The sequence below is a fragment of the Cygnus olor genome, chromosome 1, assembly GCF_009769625.2.
Source record: "Cygnus olor isolate bCygOlo1 chromosome 1, bCygOlo1.pri.v2, whole genome shotgun sequence".
Taxonomy (NCBI): domain Eukaryota; kingdom Metazoa; phylum Chordata; class Aves; order Anseriformes; family Anatidae; genus Cygnus; species Cygnus olor.
This window is the reverse complement of record NC_049169.1, coordinates 6,461,275-6,484,200: the sequence shown is the minus strand read 5'-3', so window position 1 is coordinate 6,484,200 and position 22,926 is coordinate 6,461,275. Positions and strand designations below refer to the sequence as shown.

At 42.6% G+C, this 22,926-nt stretch overlaps 1 protein-coding gene across 9 annotated transcripts in view; it reads left to right on the top strand.

Moving 5' to 3' along the window:
* Positions 1–22,926, top strand: part of USP6NL (USP6 N-terminal like) — a 118,863-nt gene that overhangs the window by 30,415 nt on the left and 65,522 nt on the right. The window contains exon 1 of one of the 9 annotated variants that reach the window (XM_040547055.1): positions 20,843–21,230. The exons of the other annotated variants lie outside the window; for them this stretch is intronic. Coding sequence (XP_040402989.1) covers positions 21,173–21,230 — 58 coding nt within the window. The 5' untranslated portion in view covers positions 20,843–21,172. Of the gene's footprint in view, positions 1–20,842; positions 21,231–22,926 lie in introns of those variants that run through there. 9 annotated transcript variants of the gene reach the window in all.

Genomic DNA, 22,926 nt, shown 5'->3' with positions numbered 1-22,926 from the left:
TAACGCTCCTTCAGGAATCCCCTATGTTTCTTTGGGGTACATACCGTATCTCAGCCATCTAGGTTGCAGGCAAAGCTAATAAATATCTTCAGTTTCAAAGATAATTTTTCATTCTGGAAATATCCCAGTAATAGCTCACACTTGTGAAGATACTGCCTGAATTCGCTTGCAGATGGTTCACTGGGAGAACCTTATCTTCCAGACTTTGCAAGAAATCTGTGGTTCTTCTTCTGGTGTATTTCTTTTGAAATGCAATAGGTTGACTATTTTATTTTCTCCGTCTTGCATCTAAAGGTCCTGCAGCAAGTTGCTAGCGTTTGCTTTCGAGTCACCTTCCACAGGAATGCACGTGAGCTGATTGAATGCAGCATGCAGCCTAAAGCTTAAACAGCTCTAGAGGAATTTTGGGGGCAAATATTTGACCATCGTTGCCCAGCATTTCATTTGTGCTCAGCTTGGTGTGGTTTTTTTCTTCTCGTGCTTTTTTTGGTGTTTATCATAGCTCAGCGTGGATCTTCTGTAACTATTCCTCCAATCGAGGAGGAATACCTCTCGAGGAGGAAAAGCATCTTTGTAGCCCTCCTTTGGACACCCTCTAATAGTTTTATGTCCTTTTTATACTGTGGCACCCAAAACCACACACAGTGCTCGAGGTGAGGCCACACCAGAGCAGAGTGGACAACCGCTCCCCTCACCCAGCTAGCAGTGCTGTGCTTGAAAAGGTGATGTGAAAAGTCAGCCACTCACCGTGGTCTCCTCTACCCTTTAATCTAGTTTGACCTCTTGCTCGAAGGCAGTCTGACACCAGCAGTTCCTCCTGACAGCCAGTGGTAGTGCAGTTCACGTGAATTAAAGCTGTGCAGTTAGGTATCTTATTGTTGAAAGAACAGTTATTACCCAGCTTGGGGATTTTAACTGAGAAACGCTGTATAGAAGTAAAGGTTTTCTTCTACACCTGTACACCTATTTTTTAAATCTTTTTTTTTTTTTTTTTTAGAGCTGGAATGGGCAGGGGAGAAGGTACTGATCTTTATTTCATTTTCTAGAATAAAAATGATCTTGGCAATTGTTCAATGACAGTTAATTTTTTTGTCATTAAGGAAGAAATGATGGTCACATCAGTCAGGATCATTGATTGTATTATGTGGCTCATCAATATGTACGTATACAGCTTTAATTAATTACCTGCCGTGGCTAAGGTTGTATTAGGGTGATAAAATTGAGCTGTATTTCAACGGGCTCTACTGACATTGTTTTTTTTGTTAAAGTTAGGCCTTTTGGCAGTGGTTTTACAGGTAACTAGCTCTAGGATAAGAGCTCTTCTTAAAGATGCAGTCCTGCCTTGCTTCAGCTGCTTGTTTTGTCCCCTCATCCCGATTCAAATCGCTCTACAGCTTCACAAGCACTTGTATAGTCACATGGTGATTTTAAAGCAGGACACTGATTCAAACTAAACTCTAATTTTATATCTTGAGGAGGTAGTTTTAAACTTGATCTGCTTTTACCAAACTACAATGCGTGCCAGCTCCAAGGAGGACACAGCCCTGGCGTGTGAATAAATCACAGAATCATTAAGGTTGGAAAAGCCCTCCAAGATCACCTGGTCCAACCGTCCCATCCCCCTACCACCAATGTCACCACTAAACCATGTCCCTAAGCACCACGTCCAACCTTTCCTTGAACACCCCCAGGGACGGTGACTCCACCACCTCCCTGGGCAACCCGTCCCAATGCCTGACTGCTCTTTCTGAGAAGAAATGTCTCCTCACTTCCAACCTGAACCTCCCCTGGCACAACTTGAGGCCATTCCCTCTAGTCCTATCACTGGTTACCTGTGAGAAGAGGCCGACCCCCAGCTCCCCACACCTTCCTTTCAGATAGTTGCAGAGAGCAATAAGATCTGCCCTGAGCCTCCTCTTCTCCAGACCAAACAACCCCAGTTCCCTCAGCCGCTCCTCACAGGACTTGTGCTCCAGGCCCTTCACCAGCTTCGTAGCCCTGCTCTGGGCACACTCCAGGGCCTCGATGTCCTTCTGGTAGTGAGGGGCCCAAAGCTGAATGCAGTATTCAAATATGGGGCTGGGCTTCCTTCCTGGTACTGCTGGCTGAGCCAGTGCAAAGAGCTGGGTGAGCCCAAAAGTCCGAGTTGTTCTGCCTCAAGCTGATGCATACACAAGTAGTAATACAGTTGGATTGTTGAACAACTTAAAAATATTTTCCCTCATTTGTGTAGTGCCAGATGCAGCGATTAAGAAAGGTTGCGGTGCTGCTTAGCCATATGTAGCTGTTAATGGCTGACTTTGCTGTCTGCTGATTTGGGCTCTGACTGGTAGGTAGGTAGCACCGTTTAACAAAGTACTTAGATGTTGTGTCTTGGGAACTGATCTACGACTTATCAAAATTAATTCAGATAGCTTGAATTTGGTTTAGCTGTAGAGGAACTATAGAAGAATGAGGTACTTTTGTTCCTTTATGCAGTAATGTTAGTTAACTGAAATGAGCTGGTTTACAAGAAGGGAAGTGCAGTAAAGGAAACAGCTCCTCAGTTTTGTGCTGTGATCCGTTATTCCAATTTGTAGTGGGTTTTTTTTGGGGGGTGGGGGTGGGGGGGGAGGATGGGACGAGGGAGCAGGTCCCTAAATCCATGAATAGTCAACTGACAAACTACAAATACTCCTGAAAAATACAACCTTACCTCTCTTTTTGTAGCAATATAGGAAATATAAGAGCTTAACATAATACTCCTGTTGAGTAAAGAACAGTGCAGCAACGCAATGAGAAAAACACAACAGGTTCACGATGTTGTTTCTGCCAGATGGGACAGAAATTCAGTTTGGTATAAATCAGCACAGCTGTGTTGGCATCAAGAAACTGATCTGACTTGCTGCAGTGCTTTTTTTTTTTCCTTTTTAAAAAAGAAAAAAAAGTATCGTTTCTTTTGAGCTTGCCTGTAGGTGGCTGAGAGTTCACAATTGTAAACCTGTAGATAAAATAGGACGTTAAAAAAAGAAGGGAGTTTAAAAAAAAAAAAAGCTCTGTTAGTAATTGTAGTTTAGTGCTTCTGGCAAGATGTTTGACATTGTCATTAGAAAGCTTTAGAACCAGGCATATTACCAATAATTGTTCATGGCTTCAGCTGCTAGTTAAAACTGCTGTTTGCGCAGCCTGCATGGCTGCGTCCCCTTTTCTTCCTTTGCTCCCCCGAAGATGTGTGAAGGCTGTTTGAGGGTGGTGAAGTCACACAAGTTTTGATGCCCATGAAGTAAAATAGTCTTACCATAGCTGCAGGGGTGGACAGGGATAAAACCAACCAACCAAAACCGACAAAAAAACCCACCAAAACACAACATCAACAAAACCTCTGCTATTTCCCTGACAGGCAGTGCTATAATCTTTCTTGTTTGATTCCAGCCTTCTTTTGGCGTGCGCTGCGCTTCTCTGGTTGCACTGACCACTTCATCTTGGAGCAACTTTCAGCAGTGATAAAAACCGAATCTAGGTTGTCTGCCTGTAACTATAGTCAGAGTTTGATTTTTGGTTCACTTGCTGTAATTACTGATTGCTGTGATATTTTTTTCCCCAATCTGTTGTTCTGCAGTGTGTCTGGGGTAGTCAAATGTAAAGCAACGGTGAGCTGCAAGCCCTGGACTGTCTTGATTTATATTGCAAATCTAAACAAGCTTATTTTCTTCAGCTAAAGTCAATCTCAAATGTAAGTATAGTTTTGGTTAAAGCTTTTATTGACACAAAATAGTAAAAAGTAGAAGCAAGCAACGTGTAAGCTTTAAGGCTGCACGACTATATATTGTTGTAAGTTGCTGTTTATCTTCTTCTGGTAATAGGCTGTCTTGTGGTTTTAAATCATGCAGGCAGTGGGATGCCTCTGTGGCCTTCAGAGCTTTTTACAGTTGATACCCATTGGTTTGGTCCTAGCTGCTGTGCCTGAGTTGCAGGGAAGGGAAACAAAGCCTCCTATTAAATCCCTTGGAAATATTCTGGTACTGAGAACCAGTTTCATCTTTTCCAGCTGAAGTATGCCGATGTGTGCTGCTAAGTCCATCTGGGCTTGGGTGGCGTAAAGCACGGGGCGGCTGCTGACCTGGAGCAGCAGTGCTTGAGGAAACTCCCCTGCCTGATTTTACCCTAGCAGAGGAAACGCAGCAGCTGGGAGTGAGACCAGCTGAAAACAAGGTGGCTTTCTTGGGTTTCTCGAAAGAAGAGGACAGCTGTGTGTGGGGAGGTAGTGGTGTACCCAAGCGTTTGCTTAACATTGCGGAGGGTTAACGGGTTACATAGTTTTGAGCCTGAGCTGGTGGGATGAATGTTTTTGGTTTTCTGTTTTAGTGATACTGCAAGCGAGACTGCAGCTCTGTTTGCCTGAGGCGTTTGTCCAGTAAGTTCGGAGCAGAGACAAGGGCTCAGCCTGGACCCGAGCACGGGGGAAGGCTTTTTGTGTACCCTTCCTTCTGTAGCAGCTCTTCTATATTTACTGTGATGTGAATTTCACAACTAAGTGCATACATCCTATTTGTGGGGACTTTTGAGAAAGGGCTGTGAAACCTGGGTCTGATATTTATTCTGTATGGAGGATCTAGAAAAACAAACCTCATTCCAGCTTGTATTTTCAGGGGATTTTTCAGGATTTTTCTGACCTTGATTTTAGTAAGATCATGGCAATCGTGCATATGTTATTTTAAAATGTGTACAGCTTTTTTCTTCTTCTGGGCTCTTAAAGTATAATGTCAACTTTATTTGACGCTGAAAAGGATATTTTTTTCATAAACTTGTGCTCTGAAGATGTGCACCCTTAAAGCAATGGGGAATGACCTATTTTTTTTGCCTTAAATTGTCCAGTTTCCAATATTTTATCCTCGTACTTATGAAACTTGGAATTTAATGTTAAATATAGATATTAGCTTTCATGTTCATTGATTGTAAAACTTGCACAGAACTTATTTAATACATTTAGAGCTTAAGAAGGTGACAGTTCCGTTTGTTAAATTGTAATGGATAGGGATAAGCAGTAGCGCGGAGATGGATGCTAACCAGTTTGCCTGTTTAATAACTTTAAATGTGGTGAATATTTCAAAGTGACAGGGTCTCAGCTGGACATTTTCTGTAACAGATAATGATGGCAGTCTGGTAGCTCAGATAATGTTTTGGTGTATATCCACAGTTCACAGATTTCCTGGACATTTTATCTGGCTTCTCTGAGGTATTTTTGTGTCCTCTTGAGCTTCTGGATCTTTAGGTATAGCTTATAAGCAAAACATCCAGACTTCTCAACTCAGATAACATATCCAGCTTTTTTAAAGCTGTATCTAACAACAAATAAAAATATTTGTTTCCAAGTGGAATAGCTTCCTTTGTTTTGTCCCTCTCATTGCATGTACAAGCAGCTTCTTCTAACAGGAATTATCTGCAAGCGTTAGTATTAAACTATCCATAAAAATGTTAATTTGAGCTGAATTTCCAGATCAAACAGAAAACTTAATTAATGTCAGTTAATTAAATTCTTGGTGGAAATGAGAAAATAAGTACACAGATGCCCAAGACTGCTGCTCTCTGCTAATAAAGCAGCTAACAAAACAGTTTCTAGCAGTACCTGGAGGAAGGAAGTCCTTGGTGGGACCAGTTCCTTGAGGAACAAATGCTGCCCCCTCCTGCGTCAAGTCCCAGGTGATGCAAGTTTCTCTTTGCTGCTGTTATCTCCTGTAGCATTATTGTATGGCAACAAACTCAAACAAACAGAAGAGAGCCGTGTAAGTACAATCGCATACTTGATTGCATGCAGTCCTTTCCAGAAGAGCAACGCCCGTATCAGATGGCACAGTTGTTAGTCACGGTCACTTAACTCCTCACCGCAGGCCGCAGAGATGAGCGCAATATAAATCTTGCAGCCTGTCAGCTATGAGGCCTCCCTGCACGCACGTGGGCTTCATTTTAAAACGAGCACGGGCTCACTAACTGCAGCCCTTGTGAACAGACTCTGTCCATATGGAGAAGCTCATTGATATTCAGCTTGTAGAGTCCTCCTATATTCCTGTTTGCCAAATATTACTGCGGTATCTCCGCTGGATTGCAGGTGTTTTCTGCTGCCACTTGGAAGTGGCTCAAGTGTATGCTTTTTGATGAATTTGCAGCTTAAGCAATAAATTTACAAGAGTTACTTCAGACTTGTATAGGATTAAATTTTGCCTTCACAGTGTTTTGTCGGCTTTGGGGGTTGTGTAGCTTTTAAAGGAGGTATGATCATGATGCAGGAAGCTGAAACCAGTTGTCCCTGGGGAGATAAAGTTGTGTGCAGTAGTGGGTGTTTCTCCTTCCCTTCCTACTGTGTTTTTTTAACCATAACCCTTTCTCATTCTTCATGGGGCATCGTTTTGCTTTCAGAAGTTACATTATTGAAATGTAGATGCTCCATCCCTACTGCACATCAGCAGAGGATCTCCACTCTGTGACAGTAGTCTAATGCATGTTTTAATGAAATATAAATGGGATGTTAGAAAAAGAAATCTCTATTTCTTTGTTTTGATTCTTCATTGTAAAATAGATTTCTATTTAAGAATATCAAAATCAAATGTTTTTTCCTCAGCATTCTTATCTTAGAGATATCTGTGATATCAGATATCTTATCTGAGATACCTGTGATATCATTATCTCCTTGCACTAACGCAGCCACCAGTTACAGCTGAACATGAGGTGCTTAAAATGGCATCTTTCTCTCCGTAATTTCTTTGGAAGCAAGTGATAGAGGCCCGTAACCTATAGATTAATCAGGCTGCACAAAATTTGTTGCTTTTATTGACTGGCAAATATTTTTATTCCCTGGAAATTCAAGGGAGGAATGTGTTTTTTCCCCTTATTTTTCTTACATTTATTTTTAAAAATAAAAGTCTCATCCAATGTACCAGGCAAAATTAATATGTAAGCACTAGGAGGGGGGGACCTGAGCATATGAATAGGCAAATTTCACTCTGTCTGCTAGTCTACCTGATGTGTTAGATGTTCCCCAAAATATTTTGACTAAAAGGCATTCTTTTCCATGCCATTTTTATGTCCCTTTTGTCAGTGGTATTTGGTATTTCCCAGAGGTTAAGGCTAAGTTTCAGGCTTGTTTTTTTTAAGAAATATATCCTCTAAAATTTTAAGTTTAATAATTTTGATTCATGGATTCATGTCACAACTAAAATGGAAGTATAGCTCTCTTGTTAAATCTCAGTTTTGGGTTGGAAAAAGCAGTGTTCTGAAGGAAATATCTATAGTACAGTTCACAGGTCTCAAGTGGAATGTTGAGGAGTAGCCTCAATCCAAGACCTTTTTTTGATAGAAAGGAAATACTGTTTGTACTAACAAAAGGACTTTGGTAACATGAAGATGCTGTGATCTTTCATAGATAAATATTTTCTATTTCATTTGAAGCCATCGTTGTTTGGGTTAGCAAAACAATTCATCATTTAGAAAGAGCTTTTCAAATGCTGGGCATTTTTTGGGGGTGCTTCCAGGGCTCTCCGGTGTGTGATGCGCTGTTGGTTTCAGGTGTTGTACTCCTCTGTGTGAGAGGGAAAATGGCAGCGCTGTTGCTCTGCATCCTTTTTCTCCTTCCAAAAAAAACAACCCAAAAATCAGGAAAAAAAAAACACACACAGAAAACCACCAACTCTTCCCTTTTTGTCACGACAGCTGTACATTGAAAAGACTTCAACGTGTTTTGAAAAACTTCCTCGTCTCTGCTGCAGCTGCATCAAGTCCTGGAGCTGCTGCGTCTCATCTCAGTGAAAGGAAAATGTAACATTCGCAGACAGTTGTGTGGAGCCTTTTCTACAAATCAAAGGAATGTGGATCATTAAAGCTGTTTCTGTCACTGCTGTGCTATGAATTAGTACCATGGTTAGGTTTTAAAACAGGTGGAATGAATGTTAGTTTGGAGCTGGCCAAATCTATACACAAAACTTGCAGAAGCTCCCCAGATTGACGTTTGCATTGCTATTTAGCTTATGGGCATGGCAATGACCTTCTAAACCGTGCCGTGATAATTGCCTGTTTTACATTATGTATTAAGCTTCAGAGAAGAATATTCATGGTGATGGAAAGTATTAAAAATCATTGTCTGGGAACTAATAAGAATGTAAAGCCTTTCTATAAATAGTCCAGATAGGCTCTAAAGGGAAAAATGAGCAAATACGCTTAGGCAAATCAAAGGGAGAGGGGCTGTGCTGGGATCGGGCTGTGTGTTTAACACAACAGTGGCCTGCAGACTGTGTCGTTGTTAGCAAGTGGCAGGGCCCAGTGCTGATGGACCTAGAAAAGAAAAGGGACGGTGGCCTGACACCCCACTGTGTTTCACTTGTTTTTCCTGGCCAGCTCAAACCCTGTCCTTGCTCCTTGGGCGCAGCATGAGGTGGAGTTGGGAGTGCATCTTGCAGATTAGTTTAGTTTGGAAGAAGCCCAGTTTGCACGCTCCCTTGTTGCTTCCCAGCCCAAACTGAAGAACAGTAAATAAAGATAGATGTGATCTGGAGGTTTGCTCCAAAAGCACCCTTCTGGCCTAAACTAAAATTCAGTTATAGAATTGTGGGAGACGGAGGGATTTGGCCAACCTCTTTTCAGTGGTTTGTGGGGACAGGACAAGGGGCAATGGCCACAAAATGGAGCCCAGGAAGTTCCGCCCCAACATGCGAAAGAACTTCTTCACGGTGAGGGTGACGGAGCACTGGGACAGGCTGCCCAGGGAGGTTGTGGAGTCTCCTTCTCTGGAGATATTCAAGGCCTGTCTGGACGCCTACCTGGGCAGCCTGCTCTAGGGAACCTGCTTTGGCAGGGGGGTTGGACCCGATGATCTCTCGAGGTCCCTTCCAACCCCTACAATTCTGTGAGTCTGTGAATTGCATGGAACATAAGTTGCCTTCTACCCCAGATTTATGATCTTGACATTGGGTAGACTGTTGTAGCAAGTGTTTTAGGAATACGCAGAAGTTCTAACAGGGCTGATGTCTCACAGGCAGAAAGGGGATCTAGAAATCATGCATTCAAATATTAAAGACTGATGTGTATGACTCGTGGTTGCATATTCTCTGACTCTCAAGTGCTAAATTCATGGGAAAATGTCCAGCTGGGTTTGTGTGGCAAGGTTTTGAGAGTGGCAGTCTGCAAGGGTGGCCTCTGTGAGAAGAGACCAGGGGCTGGCCTGTGTCAGATGTGGCCAACTTCAGCCAGCCCCAAAACATGTCCCATGCTTGATGTAGCTGAGTCCATCAGCAACACTGTTGGTGCCTCTGTGGTAAAGTTTTTTTGAAATGGGTAAAAAAAAAAAAAAAAAAAAAAAAAAAAAAAGCTGTGTGGCAGCTGAGAGGAGTGAGAATAATGTGTCCACAAGGTTGTGTCTCACCAAGGTGAGTGCAGCAGGAGGGCAGGAGGTGCTCCAGGCACACAGCAGCAGTTCCCCAGCGGCCTGTGGAGAGGCCCCTGGTGGAGCAGGCTGTCCCCCTGCAGCCCATGGGTCCCACACGGAGCAGATCTCCACGCTGCAGCCCGTGGAGGAGCCGCCGGTGGAGCAGGTGGATGTGGCCTGGAGGAGGCTGCGGCCCATGGAGAGCCCCCTCAGGAGCAGGCCCCGGGCCGGAGCTGCAGCCTGTGGAGAGGAGCCCACGCAGGAGCAGGGGGGCTTGGGGTCGCTGCTGCCCGTGGGGGACCCGTGCTGGAGCAGTTTGCTTCTGGGGGATGGACCCCGTGGTACGGAGCCGTGTGGGAGCAGTTCCTGAAGAGCTGCTGCCTGTGGGAAGGACCCACGCTGGAGCAGGGGAAGGGTGTGAGGAGGAAGGAGCAGCAGAGAGGAACTGTTACGGCCTGACCACAACCTCCCTTCTCCATCCCCACAGCTCTGCTTGGGATGCTGGGGAAGGAGGAGGTGGCAGAAGAGGAAGACCAAGGGAGTGAAGTTGAGTCTAGAAGAAGGGCAGGCTGGCACAAGCTGTTTTAGCTTTCTCTCTGTTTCTCACCATCCTACTCTATTTTTAATTGGCAATAAATTAAATCAGTCTTCTCCAAGTTCATTCTGTTTCACCTGTGACTGCAGCTGGTGAGCGACCTCCCATTATCCCAGCCCAGGAGCTTTCTCATCTCCTTATTTCCCCTGTCCTGCAGAGTGGGAGTGAGAGAGCAACTTGGTGGCTGTTTGGCAACGAGCCGAGGTTAACCCACAGGGGATGTGGACAAACTCAAACACTGCAAATGTGTTCCTGCGAGGTCTCTCTGGCCCAAGTTCCATTAAACTGCCCGGGATGCTGGTGTGAACTCATCTGCCAGTTCTGTTTTCTCTTGTGGATCACACTGCATGCACGTGATCCTGTTTACCACCGCAACGCAGCGCAGTAACTTCCAGCAGAGCCGAAGAAAAAGAGCGTTGACACATTCAACAAGCGCTGTAAATACAGGACAGGATGCCTGAATGATGCCCTCCTAAATTTTCCTTTGTGCTCCCTTAATGCTCTACTCCATCTAATCTTTTCACATTTAAATAAATGAATAGGCTTTTCCAACAAGCTTCTTAACATTTCAGCTACAGATTGGTAGTTGGGAATAGTATTTATTGGTATGCCAGCTGATACTTGAACGATTTTAGCTGGTAAGTGGTAGAATATTGAAGTCATTAGCGACATTAAGAAAATTCAACTGCAATGCAATTGCATCCTAGCTACGGGAAGGACACGATGTGGGAAGGTTTCAGAAGAGATGGTTGAATAGGGATGTAATGGAGGTACACTTGCAATGTGTAGCGTTTGTCTTTGTGGGGGGCAGCAGTCACAGATGGACACGGGAACCAATATTTATTTGACATATCTTAAACACTCCTCCTGCTGTAGGGTTGTTATTTAATAGCTATTTGATTTGGGTGTTGTATTCTTGGCAGTTTCTGATCCCCTCTTAATTTCGTACGACTTTCCTGCAGTGTTTTGCATGAGCTTCCCCTCCTTAACCTCTTTTTGCCTGCCTTTTATCTGTCACGCAGCTTTCATCACTTGAGTTTATAGATTTCTTATTAGAAGGAAAACATTTGTTTCCAATTAAAATTTTAAAAAAGGCAAATAGAATAATTTATTTTAATATGAATATGTTACAGAGTTGCTACTATGATTTTAAATAATTTCTATTCTCCTGTATTAATATGAGTGATCTTTTCCACAATTGAAACAACTGCAGAGGAGCATTTCCAGAGCATTATGAGACATTCATAATTATTCATTATGACACAAATCTGAGAACTGCTTCAGTTAAAGTTTGTTCTAAATCCTGGATGCCCGTGGGAAAGGCTCCCTCTGTTTGGGATTCTGTTTAAATGGCTGGTACGTCTAGGGTTGAACTTCAAATACTGAAAGCTAAATGATGTGTATCAGTGAACTGCGTGGTGTTCAAGTAGTAATGGCATGCCAGTTTCACTGAGAAATATTTCCTTCTAAAGTCTAAGAATATTAAATTTGCCCTGAAGTGACTGAAGTCTTAGTTGTGAGGGCTTCAGCTCTGCTTTTCTGTGCTGTTGTGGGACCTGTGTCATTCAGAAAGCTGTTCCCACATCGACCCATTGGCACCAGCTTCTGGAACAACCTCACGTGTCCTATTTCTTTTTTACTAAACCTGTGCAGTTAGTTTGCCTCCATAGTCACAGAAAGGAAATTTCAATGAGTTTCCCTTTAGGCTTTTGATTTCTTTCTTCTATTTCAGCACTCTTTTCAGCAGGGGGCTATAAAATACTGCTGATCTAATGTACAGATGTGAAGGAGAAAACAAATGCAAGGTAATAGGAAAATTGGTACTCAAATGGGATGGAATTCCTTGTGTAACAAGATAGCAGAAACTCGGAACAACTCTGTAATTTGTTCATTTATTTAATGTAATTTTGGGGTTGCTTACCTGTAGTTTTGTGCATTAAAATACCTATGACGCACAGCATAGTTTTAAAATCCCTTTCTGTTAGCTTAATTCCCTTATCCCTTAGTGACGATGACCCCTGCATACCTCAGCTTGACAGCTCAGCGCGTTCTGTACCTCATCCTCTTAAACTGCCCTTCCCTAAATCATGCGTCACGCTTCCTCCCCCACCCCTTCCGCATCCTCCTGTCGTCGCGTTCACGTTTGTGCTTCTCATTAGGCATGACTTTGACATTGTCACTCTTCCGCTTTTCCAGCCTCAAGAGGTGTTACGTTGCCGGAGAGCAGCTGTACGGGTCATCATCGCCTGGCTGCTCTGGGTCGGCGTGCAGGTTGTGGTGTCTGAGCTGAGCCGCAGCGGTTAGCCTGTGCTTCCCCCTGCCCTGAAATTCCGCCTGCTGTGGCTGTGTCTTAGAGCTTTCACTTGCATCTGCAGCTTCGGAATAGATTTGGACTGCTCAGAACAGTAGTAGCATTTTATTAAGCTCCCACCACAGACTTCTGACTTAGTAAAACCTGATAGTAGGTGACAAATCCACACGCTCATCTTGCATGTCCTAAAAGATAGGTTTACCTACCTGAAAAAAAAACATTGCTCAGTTTGTGTTTGAGTCTGTGATCCAGTGAGCCACCACCTGGGCTCAGGAGCACCCGAAGAACACCAGCTGGTTGTGGTGCTGCTTTAGTAGGAGAGAACTTCCCCAGGACGAGCGTCTGATTCATTTCTCAGAAAAACCTGCCTACAATGCGTGAGCTGGCTTGGATGTCACCCTGGGATTAACCAACCTTTTGTACCTTTTGGTACAAAGTGTTCTTGGATGCTTTTATTATTTCTGTATTTTTATAGTACGTATCAAAATAATGGGAACTGTTGGTCCTTGTGTCAATTTTTAGGTTTGTGCTCTTTCAAAACAGCTGCTGTTGGCAAATAGAGTGGGTGTGGTATCTCTGCAGTGGGCAGGGTTTTCTGCTACGCCGGGGAAGAAACTGAGGCACAGAAGGAGAAACTGAACTAAATTTTGAAACTCTAAATAAAGTTGGTGTTTGTCAATAGCACACACCAAAAGTTGTCATGTTTCGTGTGGTTTCTATTAATATAAGTTTAAGTTAAAATTTTTCTCTCTCTCTTCCCAGCCTGAAGTTAGGCTGCGTTCTTTGTAAATTCTTCCGGGAACTTGCTATAATAGCAAAAAGTTTGCCATTAGATTTAACAATTTCTCCTCTTTTAGAATATTTTTTTGAAACATTGGGTAATTTTCCCCCATTCTGACTTCTTTACGTGATGGCAAATGACAACTGTACTTCTGCTGAAGAGGGAACAGTTGATGAAAAGCTACTGGATTTTCATCAGGTTTGAAGCCACTGGAGTGACAACTCTTAATCCTTCCAAAATTCTGTAATGAAAACAACATTTGTTACGTTCAGCCTCCTTGTTTCCTACCCTATATGTAGATCTTTTGGGAATACTTTTACAGTGTTAATGCCTTGGCTTTTTGTATCACAGTGCCCTGTTTTAAGTGGGTACATCACCTGTCTTTAGAGTAACATCAGAAATACAGATGTTGGATTTTAACGTGTACTGAAGAAGTGCCTTTACTGGTAAAGAAAGAGGGAACCAAAATCTGGAATGAATATATTTTTTAACCACGCACCCACAAGTTGGTTTAGATTTAACTTCGCTAGTGAAAATTGCAGACTTGAACTTGTTGAACTTTCGTGTGAAGTCGGTGAGTTTTAGGATGAGTGTTAAGGCTGAGGGAAGTGGCCCTGTGTGACTTCTGCGGCTAAGTCTGTGCATTAAAATGAGAACTTTAAAGGCAGTTTAGGCATACAGTGTGGTCTGACCAATTTGTTTTCTTATCTGCAGCTTCTGGCTGTAGTTAGACCTCAGCTATCTTCTTGGATATAGTTGCACTGACGTCCAGGTCACCACTCAGCCCTCTTGTTGTGATCTCTCCAGGCTGCATAAACGAGAGGTTGAACCCTCCCTAAAGTGCCGGATAATCCCAACTGCTTGTACGCATACGCATGGTGTAGACGGTGGATGGATCTCTGCTTAGACCTCAGCCACTGAATACAGACACTGTTCCCCTTATCTGTAACAGAGACGATTGCTGGTGTCTGCCTTTCTTGGGGAGGATTTTGCCTGGTAAGAATTTACCGTGGATTTTGGTTCTGTGATGGATATGAAATGTGCTGAGGTTGAAAGCAATCTGGTTGGAATGAAGTAGGTTACTGAGCAGGGCTGAAAGCTGCAGAAGGCTTTGTTTGTATCTTGTCACAGAACTGATCCTTGCAAATTGCAGCAGGTATTGCCCAGGTGTTGGTGTCAGTGCTGGGATTGCACGAAGCAGGCTTTCTGCTCTGTACCGAGTTCAAAAATTCTTCTAACTCTCTCTGCTGAGTTACAAGAGGCTATGACAAATGGTCAGATTTTTGTGCTTGTTTTTTTAACAGAGCATACTGGTAAGAAGTGGATTTTCATTAGTAGGTTTACTGCATCATTGACTTGAGCATTAACAGATAAATCGATTCTGTGCTTAATGCCTGTGTGCAAGGCCCAGACTAGAATTAATCTCATGTGGTTTTGAGTTATAACACAAACTTCTTAAGGTCTTTGCAGCGTGTTTGTAGCTCTTCGTCTCGGATTAGTCCTGAAATAAAAATGCTGACTTTGAGAGAAGTAGCACTGAAAAGTTGTTGGTAAGTTTACAAGTGACATTAAGGTACATCACTGTTAGTTATCTTCCTATAAACTAGTAGGAAGGTATGAACATATACCTGTTAGTGTTCTGGTTACTGAAGTCATTGTTTCTGTGCTGCAGCAGAATACATTAATAATTGACTTCTAAAGTGAACACAGGATATTTGTAAACTGTTTTCAGAGCATCTGAAGAACGAACCAAGTGGTACATCTCTCGGGGATCCGTGGTACTTGCTTGAAGGAGTAGGAGTGAGGATTATAATCTCTGGAGAATTCTGTTCAGATTAACCTGTGTTGTTCTTTAAAATCAAATATTCAAACAGGAGCCTTTTCACTTCTGTTTTGTGTTCCTCTACTACTGCAGCGTTGTGCTTGCCTCTCAGTGACACGGGACCTCAGCATCATCTGTGTTTAACTGACGAGTCCCATCTCCCCATGCCAAGGTGGGAAAAAAACCCAACGCTGCTTTGCCAGACTGTGCTAAGGTACAGGGATAGAGTCAAGATAAAAACTAATTAGTTGTTACCTCTAGCAAAAAAAGCCTCAAAACTGAATTGAAATAAAAGTGATGGATGGGATGCATCCAGGTTTATTTTACTGGCACTACATTTTGTGGATAAACAGCTACAAAGTTTGAGAGATTAATCTCTTTCCCTTAGTGCTGATTTAAATAAACTGAAGTGGTTTAATAAATATTTTAGCTGATGCAAACTAAATGGATCCAAACAAACTTGTACTAGTGTTGTCAAATATCGATGTAATCTGATTTAAATCTGTTAGGTGTGCAGCTCAGGCTTTATTGCAACTGCTCCGCTGTGTCTCCCCGGAGCTGGAGGCTGGGGCACGGAGTACAAGGCAGCCTTCGAGCCTTCGTTCCAGTCTTGAATGGGAAATTCCACAACTGTTTAGTTTGTTTTGTTTACCAGTCCTCAAGAAGTGAAACTAAAAACAACAGAAACTGGCTGCCCATTGCTGACTTCCTTTTCTCATGGTGGGGATGAAGAAACTTGCTGGTGTTTTTTTCCCCAGTTACTGCCGTTGCTGAACAAACTAATTTACCCTTCAGCTGACTCTCTTATTCCTCTGGTCCTTCCTATACCACCTTATAAACATAAAAACCCACAACGAAACACATTACTTAAAGTAATTTCAGATGTTCAGAAGGGATTCTAGTCTTTTCCTTTCTCTACCAAGTTGCAATTTAATTTTTAATAAAGCAAATGAGAGATATTTTGAGTAGCTGATCACTCCGATTTTTCCAAGTCTCCTTTGGGCTGTGTAGACATGACTGACGTAAGCAAGCAGGTATCAAGTTGGGGGTTGGACCCGATGATCTCTTGAGGTCCCTTCCAACCCTTACAATTCTGTGATTCTGTGAAATTTGACTTGATGTCCTTCTGTAGTCTTATTCAAACTTATCTTTGAGTCATTAAGAGTAGGTTTAATGTCGTAGAAGCTTCTTTGTGCCATTTGGACTTCTTGTAGGATTTCCTTAGAGGATGCTGTTTGTAGCTGTAGAGTATTACCACGGTTGAAGTGTTTATCTGCTCAAAGATGAACTGTATGCAGGAGGCTGAAGTTCAAGGGTGGCCAGAGGCTGAAGGCTTGATATCACCTCCTTTTGGAGAAAGACTGATGACTGAATACCCTCTGATCTCCACTCCAGTAGAAGGGAGAAAAAGACTTTATGTGTACACTTGGGTAAGTAGAAGCTGGGACGCAATTCTATCAGTAATATTGTAACTTCTCAGCTTTCTTGAATCTATTCAAAGATTCCCTATGTAGATGAACAAAACTTTATATTTTAGATGACAAGATGATACAAATATAGATCACTGCCTCCTACAAAAGCTAAGAAGCACGGCTTCCCTGCAAACAAAGAGCTGCTTCTGAAAATTTCTTCCACTCCATGCCTGAGCATGGCTTTGGTGACGCTTTAAGCTGGGAATAGACATCACATCATTAAGGATGAATTTTAAAATAGCATTTTTGTTTGCTTCATTAATTTTGACTAATGTTGAGATAAAAATGATTAATCAAGAGACAACATAATTAGTGCAGTATGGCATCTGACTACTTATATTTAAGTCTGCTAATGTGGTAAGCATAACTCTTTGTAGGAAATGTTCTGGCTTGTGTCAGAATCTAAAATATTACGACCATTTTTCTCTTTAAATTGATACTGCAAATCTTAGCGCTGTTAAAATGTTCACGGTCTACTACTGATTGAAATGTACAATACAGGAAATTCGAAATTATGTTGGAAATTGTCAGAAAATTTCAGCTAATTTTTTAAAAATGTTATTTTGATTTATGTTACTGGGAAAAAATGACTTTTACATGTCACCCTGATGTATGGCATTGGGAAAATGAAGAGGAAACTGTGGGGAACTTTTCCATTTGATCTTGCTGAAAGATCATTTAGCTGTTGTATTTACTAACCTGTAGGGGTTGAAGGAACTGTGAACAGCATCGGCGTGCAGAAGGAGGATTTTAGTTTGCAAAACCTCTGGGGGTTGGAGACTTATGTCTACACTAATAACACACTTCTATCTTAAGGTACGAGGGATCCCAAAATTGTCATTTTCAGATGAACTTGCTTACCAAGTCATAACTGGTACCTGAAAAAGTGCTTGTGTGGAAAGGATGACTTGACTTACATTGGGCAGTAGGTAAAATTCCTGAAATATTCCTGATTTCTTGTCCAACAATACTGCTCCTGTGGTTGTGTGTCTCATCTTACCATCTAATACAGCAGCTGATTTGCAGAATATTATATATAGCCATTAATTATGAAGACTTGGACTGGTGCTGGGAAAGGTCATGAATTTGAAGGGGAGTGTGGGCGTAATGTGCACGGGTTGTAGATGAAACAGCTGACATGTTCTAGCACTGTCGGCTGGAGCCACAGGAGGAGTTCCAGGAAATTTAATCTTTGGAAGTCTGTAAAATGCCTTCTATGTAGTAGTGAACCTCCTGTTTTTCCACGAAGATGGGATCTTTCTAGTTGCTTTTTCGGTGGTTGCATCTCCTTAAAGAATAACGTATAAGTGATTGACCACTTCTTAATGGTCGTAGTGCTGTCTTTTCATAGCAGCAAGGAAAGAGAAAAATAGTAATAAACTCCTGAAAAGGCCAGGCACCAGCTACACCCTTGGGAAGAGGAACAAAAGCTGACTCAAGCAGAGCCATTAGACGTTACCTAGTTGTTGCACAAGTCAGACCAGTCTTCACATACTGGCAAGCCCCAAATTATACCCAGCCCAAGCCTTTAAAATGATGTCTGTTAAAAGCTGCCATAAAATATTTGGGATTGTATTGGCAAGAGTCCTGGGCAGGAGTGTGGCTGGTGTTGGTTTTGTTCCCACCCCTCTTCCAAGAGGGGAGGATCATTCAAAACTGGCCGTACTCTTCTCCGCGGAGCTTGTCAGAAATTAGGGATTACGCTTTCTTCTGGCTTTGCACCTGATTGTTAACCTCCCATAAATTAATCATCCTGTGGCTTGTGACTGCACACACAGCACTTGGTGAAGTGGAATTGCAGCAGAACCCTGCCAGCTCCTGTTACTCCACTTTGTAACCCTCGCGATAACGTCTGTACGATGGACTATCGAGATGCTAACATGAACCTTCCAACTTCAAACATCCAGCTGGGTTAGTTGTGGGCATGGCTGGTGATGATGACTTAATTTTAAGGTGTGTTTATTTATGTGAAACACGTAAAAATAATTGTGAATAAGCTGTCTGAGATGTGGCTGAGATTATATTCTTATTTAATTTTCTTGCCAGTTTTGTCAGTGCTCTTATTAACTAGTAAGTATTAGTAAGGATGTATTATTATTAAAAAAATATGCTCATAGACATATTGCAATAGTTGATTAAAGTTAGTTAGTAGAATTCCTGTAAGTCCTTTAGTCAATTGCTGCTTGAAGACTGCATATAGTAGAGTGGGTGTTTCAGTTCCTTGCATTATGTACCAAACTCCAAAATTCTAATTTCATTTTTTGACACAGGCATCCTCTGTGGAATATTACTTAGCAGGCCTGCCTTGGTTTCCTTGCTCTTGCTTTGAGTCCTGTGGGGATTGCTTTCAAATTGCTTTGGGGCAGCTTTTAGTGGCAGTTAACTCTGCTGATTTCCAAAGTGACCATTTTCCGTCGGTGACTGCGCTGCATCTTGTAGGGGATCCTACAGACCTGCAAGTATTCTGCTGTAAGGAAACATGACATTTTATTAAGATGAGAGTTCAATAATATTTCTTCAGGCAGGTTCGATCTTTACTTTCATGTCTTCTACCTGTTACTCCTGATGCAGTATAACTACAGCACCTGGTTGGACTCTGAAGAAATGCTGACCTTTAAGGGGGGAGGGCGAGAATGGTTTTTGTCATTGGATTTTCTGTGTGTGCAAAGCATAGTTATGTATATTGATTTATAAAGAGTTTTACTTCACCTTTAGTGGTTTTTTTTTTTTCCTCTGAATAGAGGAAAAAACTTTTTAGACAAAATGTTCCCTTTTTTTCTCTGGAAGTCTTTCAAACATCCACAAAAATATACATACTCAACTTGAAAACCAATTAAAAATTTAAGAAAAATATCAAAATATACAGCTCTGAACCTATAGCTTCTCAAGGGTCCTGTGTGGTAGAAGAGTCCCAGTGCTGTTAAAAAAAAAAAACAAAACAAAGAAAAAAACACAAAATTATTTTAAGGTATTTGTTGAGTTAGCCTGGATTGAGCACTTCTGTTCATTGCGTGTAAGTTCGTTTCATCTTCCTCACAAATGTACTCCCAGATAAGGAACCATTAGTTGGGTTTACAACACCAGTTTGTTACTTGTATTGTAAGAAAAATGGAAGACAATTCTTACATAGCAAGAAGATTACCACTGTGTAAGAATGTCAACAGCAAGAAAATGTCACATTAGAGGGAAATGTGCTTAGAGGTAGGGCAGTGGCTCGGCCTACACTCACACTGTATCAGCAGCCTAAATTATTGACGCTCGGATTTGGGTAGGGTCTGTAAGGGGTAAATGGTGATGAAGGACAAAGGAGCTGTTGCTCATTTCCAGGCTTAGTGCTCTGTGAGGCAATATGAGGAAGAAGATTGAAACAATTGAAGGAACTTTTTTTTTTTTTTCCAGTCCCTTGGGAAAAAAAGAATGGTTTTATGCAGTTGATCATATCTTCTGTTCCTGGCATTTTAACGCTTTTCAGGGTGCAAAGAAGTGAGAGTCCCAGTGTGGCTGAGGTGGGAAGGGACCTCTGGGTCCATCTGGTCCCACCCCTGCTCCAGCAGGGCCACCCCGAGCAGGGTGCCCAGGACCATGCCCAGGTGGGTCCACGATCTCAAAGGAGGAGACCCCACAGCCTCTCTGGGCAGCCTGTGCCACTGCTCCATCACCCCCACAGCACAGAAGTGCTGCCTGGTGGTCAGATGGATCCTCTTGTGTTCCAGTTTGTGCCCACTGCCTCTTGTCCTGGCACTGGACACCACTGAAGAGAGCCTGGCTCCATCTTCTTTGCACCCTCCCTTCAGGTATCTCAGGGGATAAGATCCCCCTGAGCCTTCTCTCGGCGAAACAACCCCAGAAATTGTCTTTCTGCTGGCTTCACAAAGAGCTGGAAGCCCACACAAGCCTTTCAAGCCAGGTTTGGCAGTGTATGCTCCTGACTTGCTTAGGTTAAGAAATGAAATTGGTTGTTCTAGGAAGGTTCCTGGCTGCAACCACTGCATAGCAGCTGATGTTTTGCATGACAGAGAGAGCCTCTGTGTAAGACTAAAAACTACGTAGGAGAGCGGCTTGATGTGTGTGAATATTTGACACGGAGATTTGTTTGTCAGATGTTGAGGATGTTGACTGTACACCAGCTGTCAGAAAGCAGAGCAATTCTGACAATATTAAATCTTGAATTTCATCGAGGAAAACATTCTTAGCTGCTCCTAACATCCTCGATATTTCAGGTCCCCAAGTTATCCTTAACAATAAACTAGTTCTAAAGAAACAAAAAGTCAGATTCCATCCGCTAAGCACGGAATGCCAAACAGTTACAGAAATCTAAACTATGTTTTTACAAGGTTTCATTTCATGGTTTCTTAAGAAATAAGCCAAGAACGGGATACTTTAAGTCCCATTTCTAGTAAGTTATTTAAATAAGATGCTTTTCACGCAGCTCTTGGTAAATAACCAGGGAGAATTCTTCCCCAGGAGCATAACAGTGATGTGTTACAGGAGCAGCGGCCTGTGAGGCTGTTTGTTCAAATCCCCTTGTTTATTATTAGCTGGAATGCCAGGCTGTAGGCTGCAGTGGATAACACTAGTATGTCGCCTGCATGACACTTCTTGCTAACAAATGGCAGCTTTGTTTGAATAGCTGCGGTTTGTGTAGCTGCAGAGGGGCCATGTCTTGAAAAAAAGAAAGAGGGAATGCCGAGTAGCTCGGTTACATGCGATGGTTGCTCCAAGAGGAGGAGGAGAACTTTCCCCAGTTACTTTCTGATGCAGTGATTTCAAATATGATCTAGAAACAAACAGATTTGCTTCATGAAGACTAAAACTGACTTTTACAAGGACTGGGCAGAAAATCACAATCTACAAACTGGTAAAATGTCCTTTTATTTTATATACTGGTCTTTAATTGTTTAACTTTTTGAAGATACTGTGTACTATTTTACTTCTCTTTAACATCTGATTAGTGATAACTTTGCATTTTTAATACCTGCGATGCTTAAGGTATGTGATTATGTTTAATGGTGGAAGAAATGTAGCTCAGTTAACTAACGGTGGTATTTTCTCCTGGGAAGTAGTTGCAGTGTAAAAGGGATTGCTTCTCTAACTTCAACCATTTAACTCTGTTTTCACTGCCTAAAATAACATTCAAAAAAATAAAGTATAGTAAACGTTTAATCTTTTTTGTGTGTGTGGTGCAGGTCTAATATCTGTGTGTAGGTATTTACCAAGTTTTTCTTTCCTTTTAAACATCTACCCACAACAAAATACTATTAAGCGTATGTCATGGCTTTTGTTTCATTGTTTGTGCGAATGGACTCGAAGGAAAATAAACAGCATTGGTATTAAAGGGGCTTTCTGACATGACGAGAGACTTAAAAAATGTTTTGTTTATTGCTCTGATATGTGCCTTGAATGCGCCGATGCACAGCAGCTGTTGGTGGTGCCTGCGGACAGGAATTTGTGCCAGGGCAGCGCTTCGTGCAGGGGAACGCGTGATGTGCAAACAAGCAAGAATTTGAGGGAAGCAATGGAAAACAAATGAATGTGCCCCAAGTCTTTGGGGGTTCAGATCACTGTGCAGTCGAGGAGGCAGTGATGGTGGGTCAAGGAGCAAACCAAGGAGAAATCTCCTTTTCAGGATTACACAGGATGGTAACAGTATGCTAACCTCTGCACAGAAGGAGGCATTACTGAGGTTTGTGGCACAGCTGTAAGAAGCAACTTACTGTGTCGGTGCTAAGACATAAGCACTCTGACGTACCTTGTACCCACACGTTCCTGTGAGATGTGTGAAGAATGCTCTGAGCGGTAGCACTTTGTACCGCCCTGATGGAGAAGCAGGTGCTCGGTGGTTTTTACCTTTCCCAGGTGAGGTGCTGTATCAAAATGGGCGGTTTTGGGTCGTTTCAGGGAAAAGTCTAACTAGTGAGTTTGAGTCAGCCCAAAGGTCGTTCACACCGAGTCGTTGGACTGTTTTTGCATGGGCTGAAAGCTCAGTGGCTTGCGGATGGACACTTCACTTTCAAACACGCTGGGCCTTACTGGTTTGCAGTTTTGTAGCTGAGCAGGACTGGAAGCCGTGCAGAATTAGGCAAACAGACCAAAATACAGGTTCTTAGTCAAACTTCAACAACAGAAACTTTCTTTTCCGGGGCAAGACCAGAATGTTACCGTCTCCTGGTGATTCCTCACTCGGCTGCAACAGCCTGAAGGAGCTGAGCTGGGTGAGAGCTGGCTGCAAGTGTGGGCTGTTGGGGTTCAGCCCCTGACCAGGAGGAGCAGGGCTGCTGTTGGGCTGTCACAGGCTGTTCCTTGGCTGCTGGAAACACGAGGGAAAGTGCTGCTCGTTCTCACTCCTGTAGTTTGGAAACCTGAGTTACTGCTGGGGCTGCAAGAAGGGTCCTCAATGTCCAGGTTTGTAACTTAAATGAATACAAAAATACATTATTACAGATTTTTAACCCCCCCCCCCCCCCCCCCCCCCCGCCCAAATCAGGCAAACAAACTCACAAACAACAAAACAAAAGCACCGCCACCAAAAACAAGCAAACAAAAAACCACAGAAA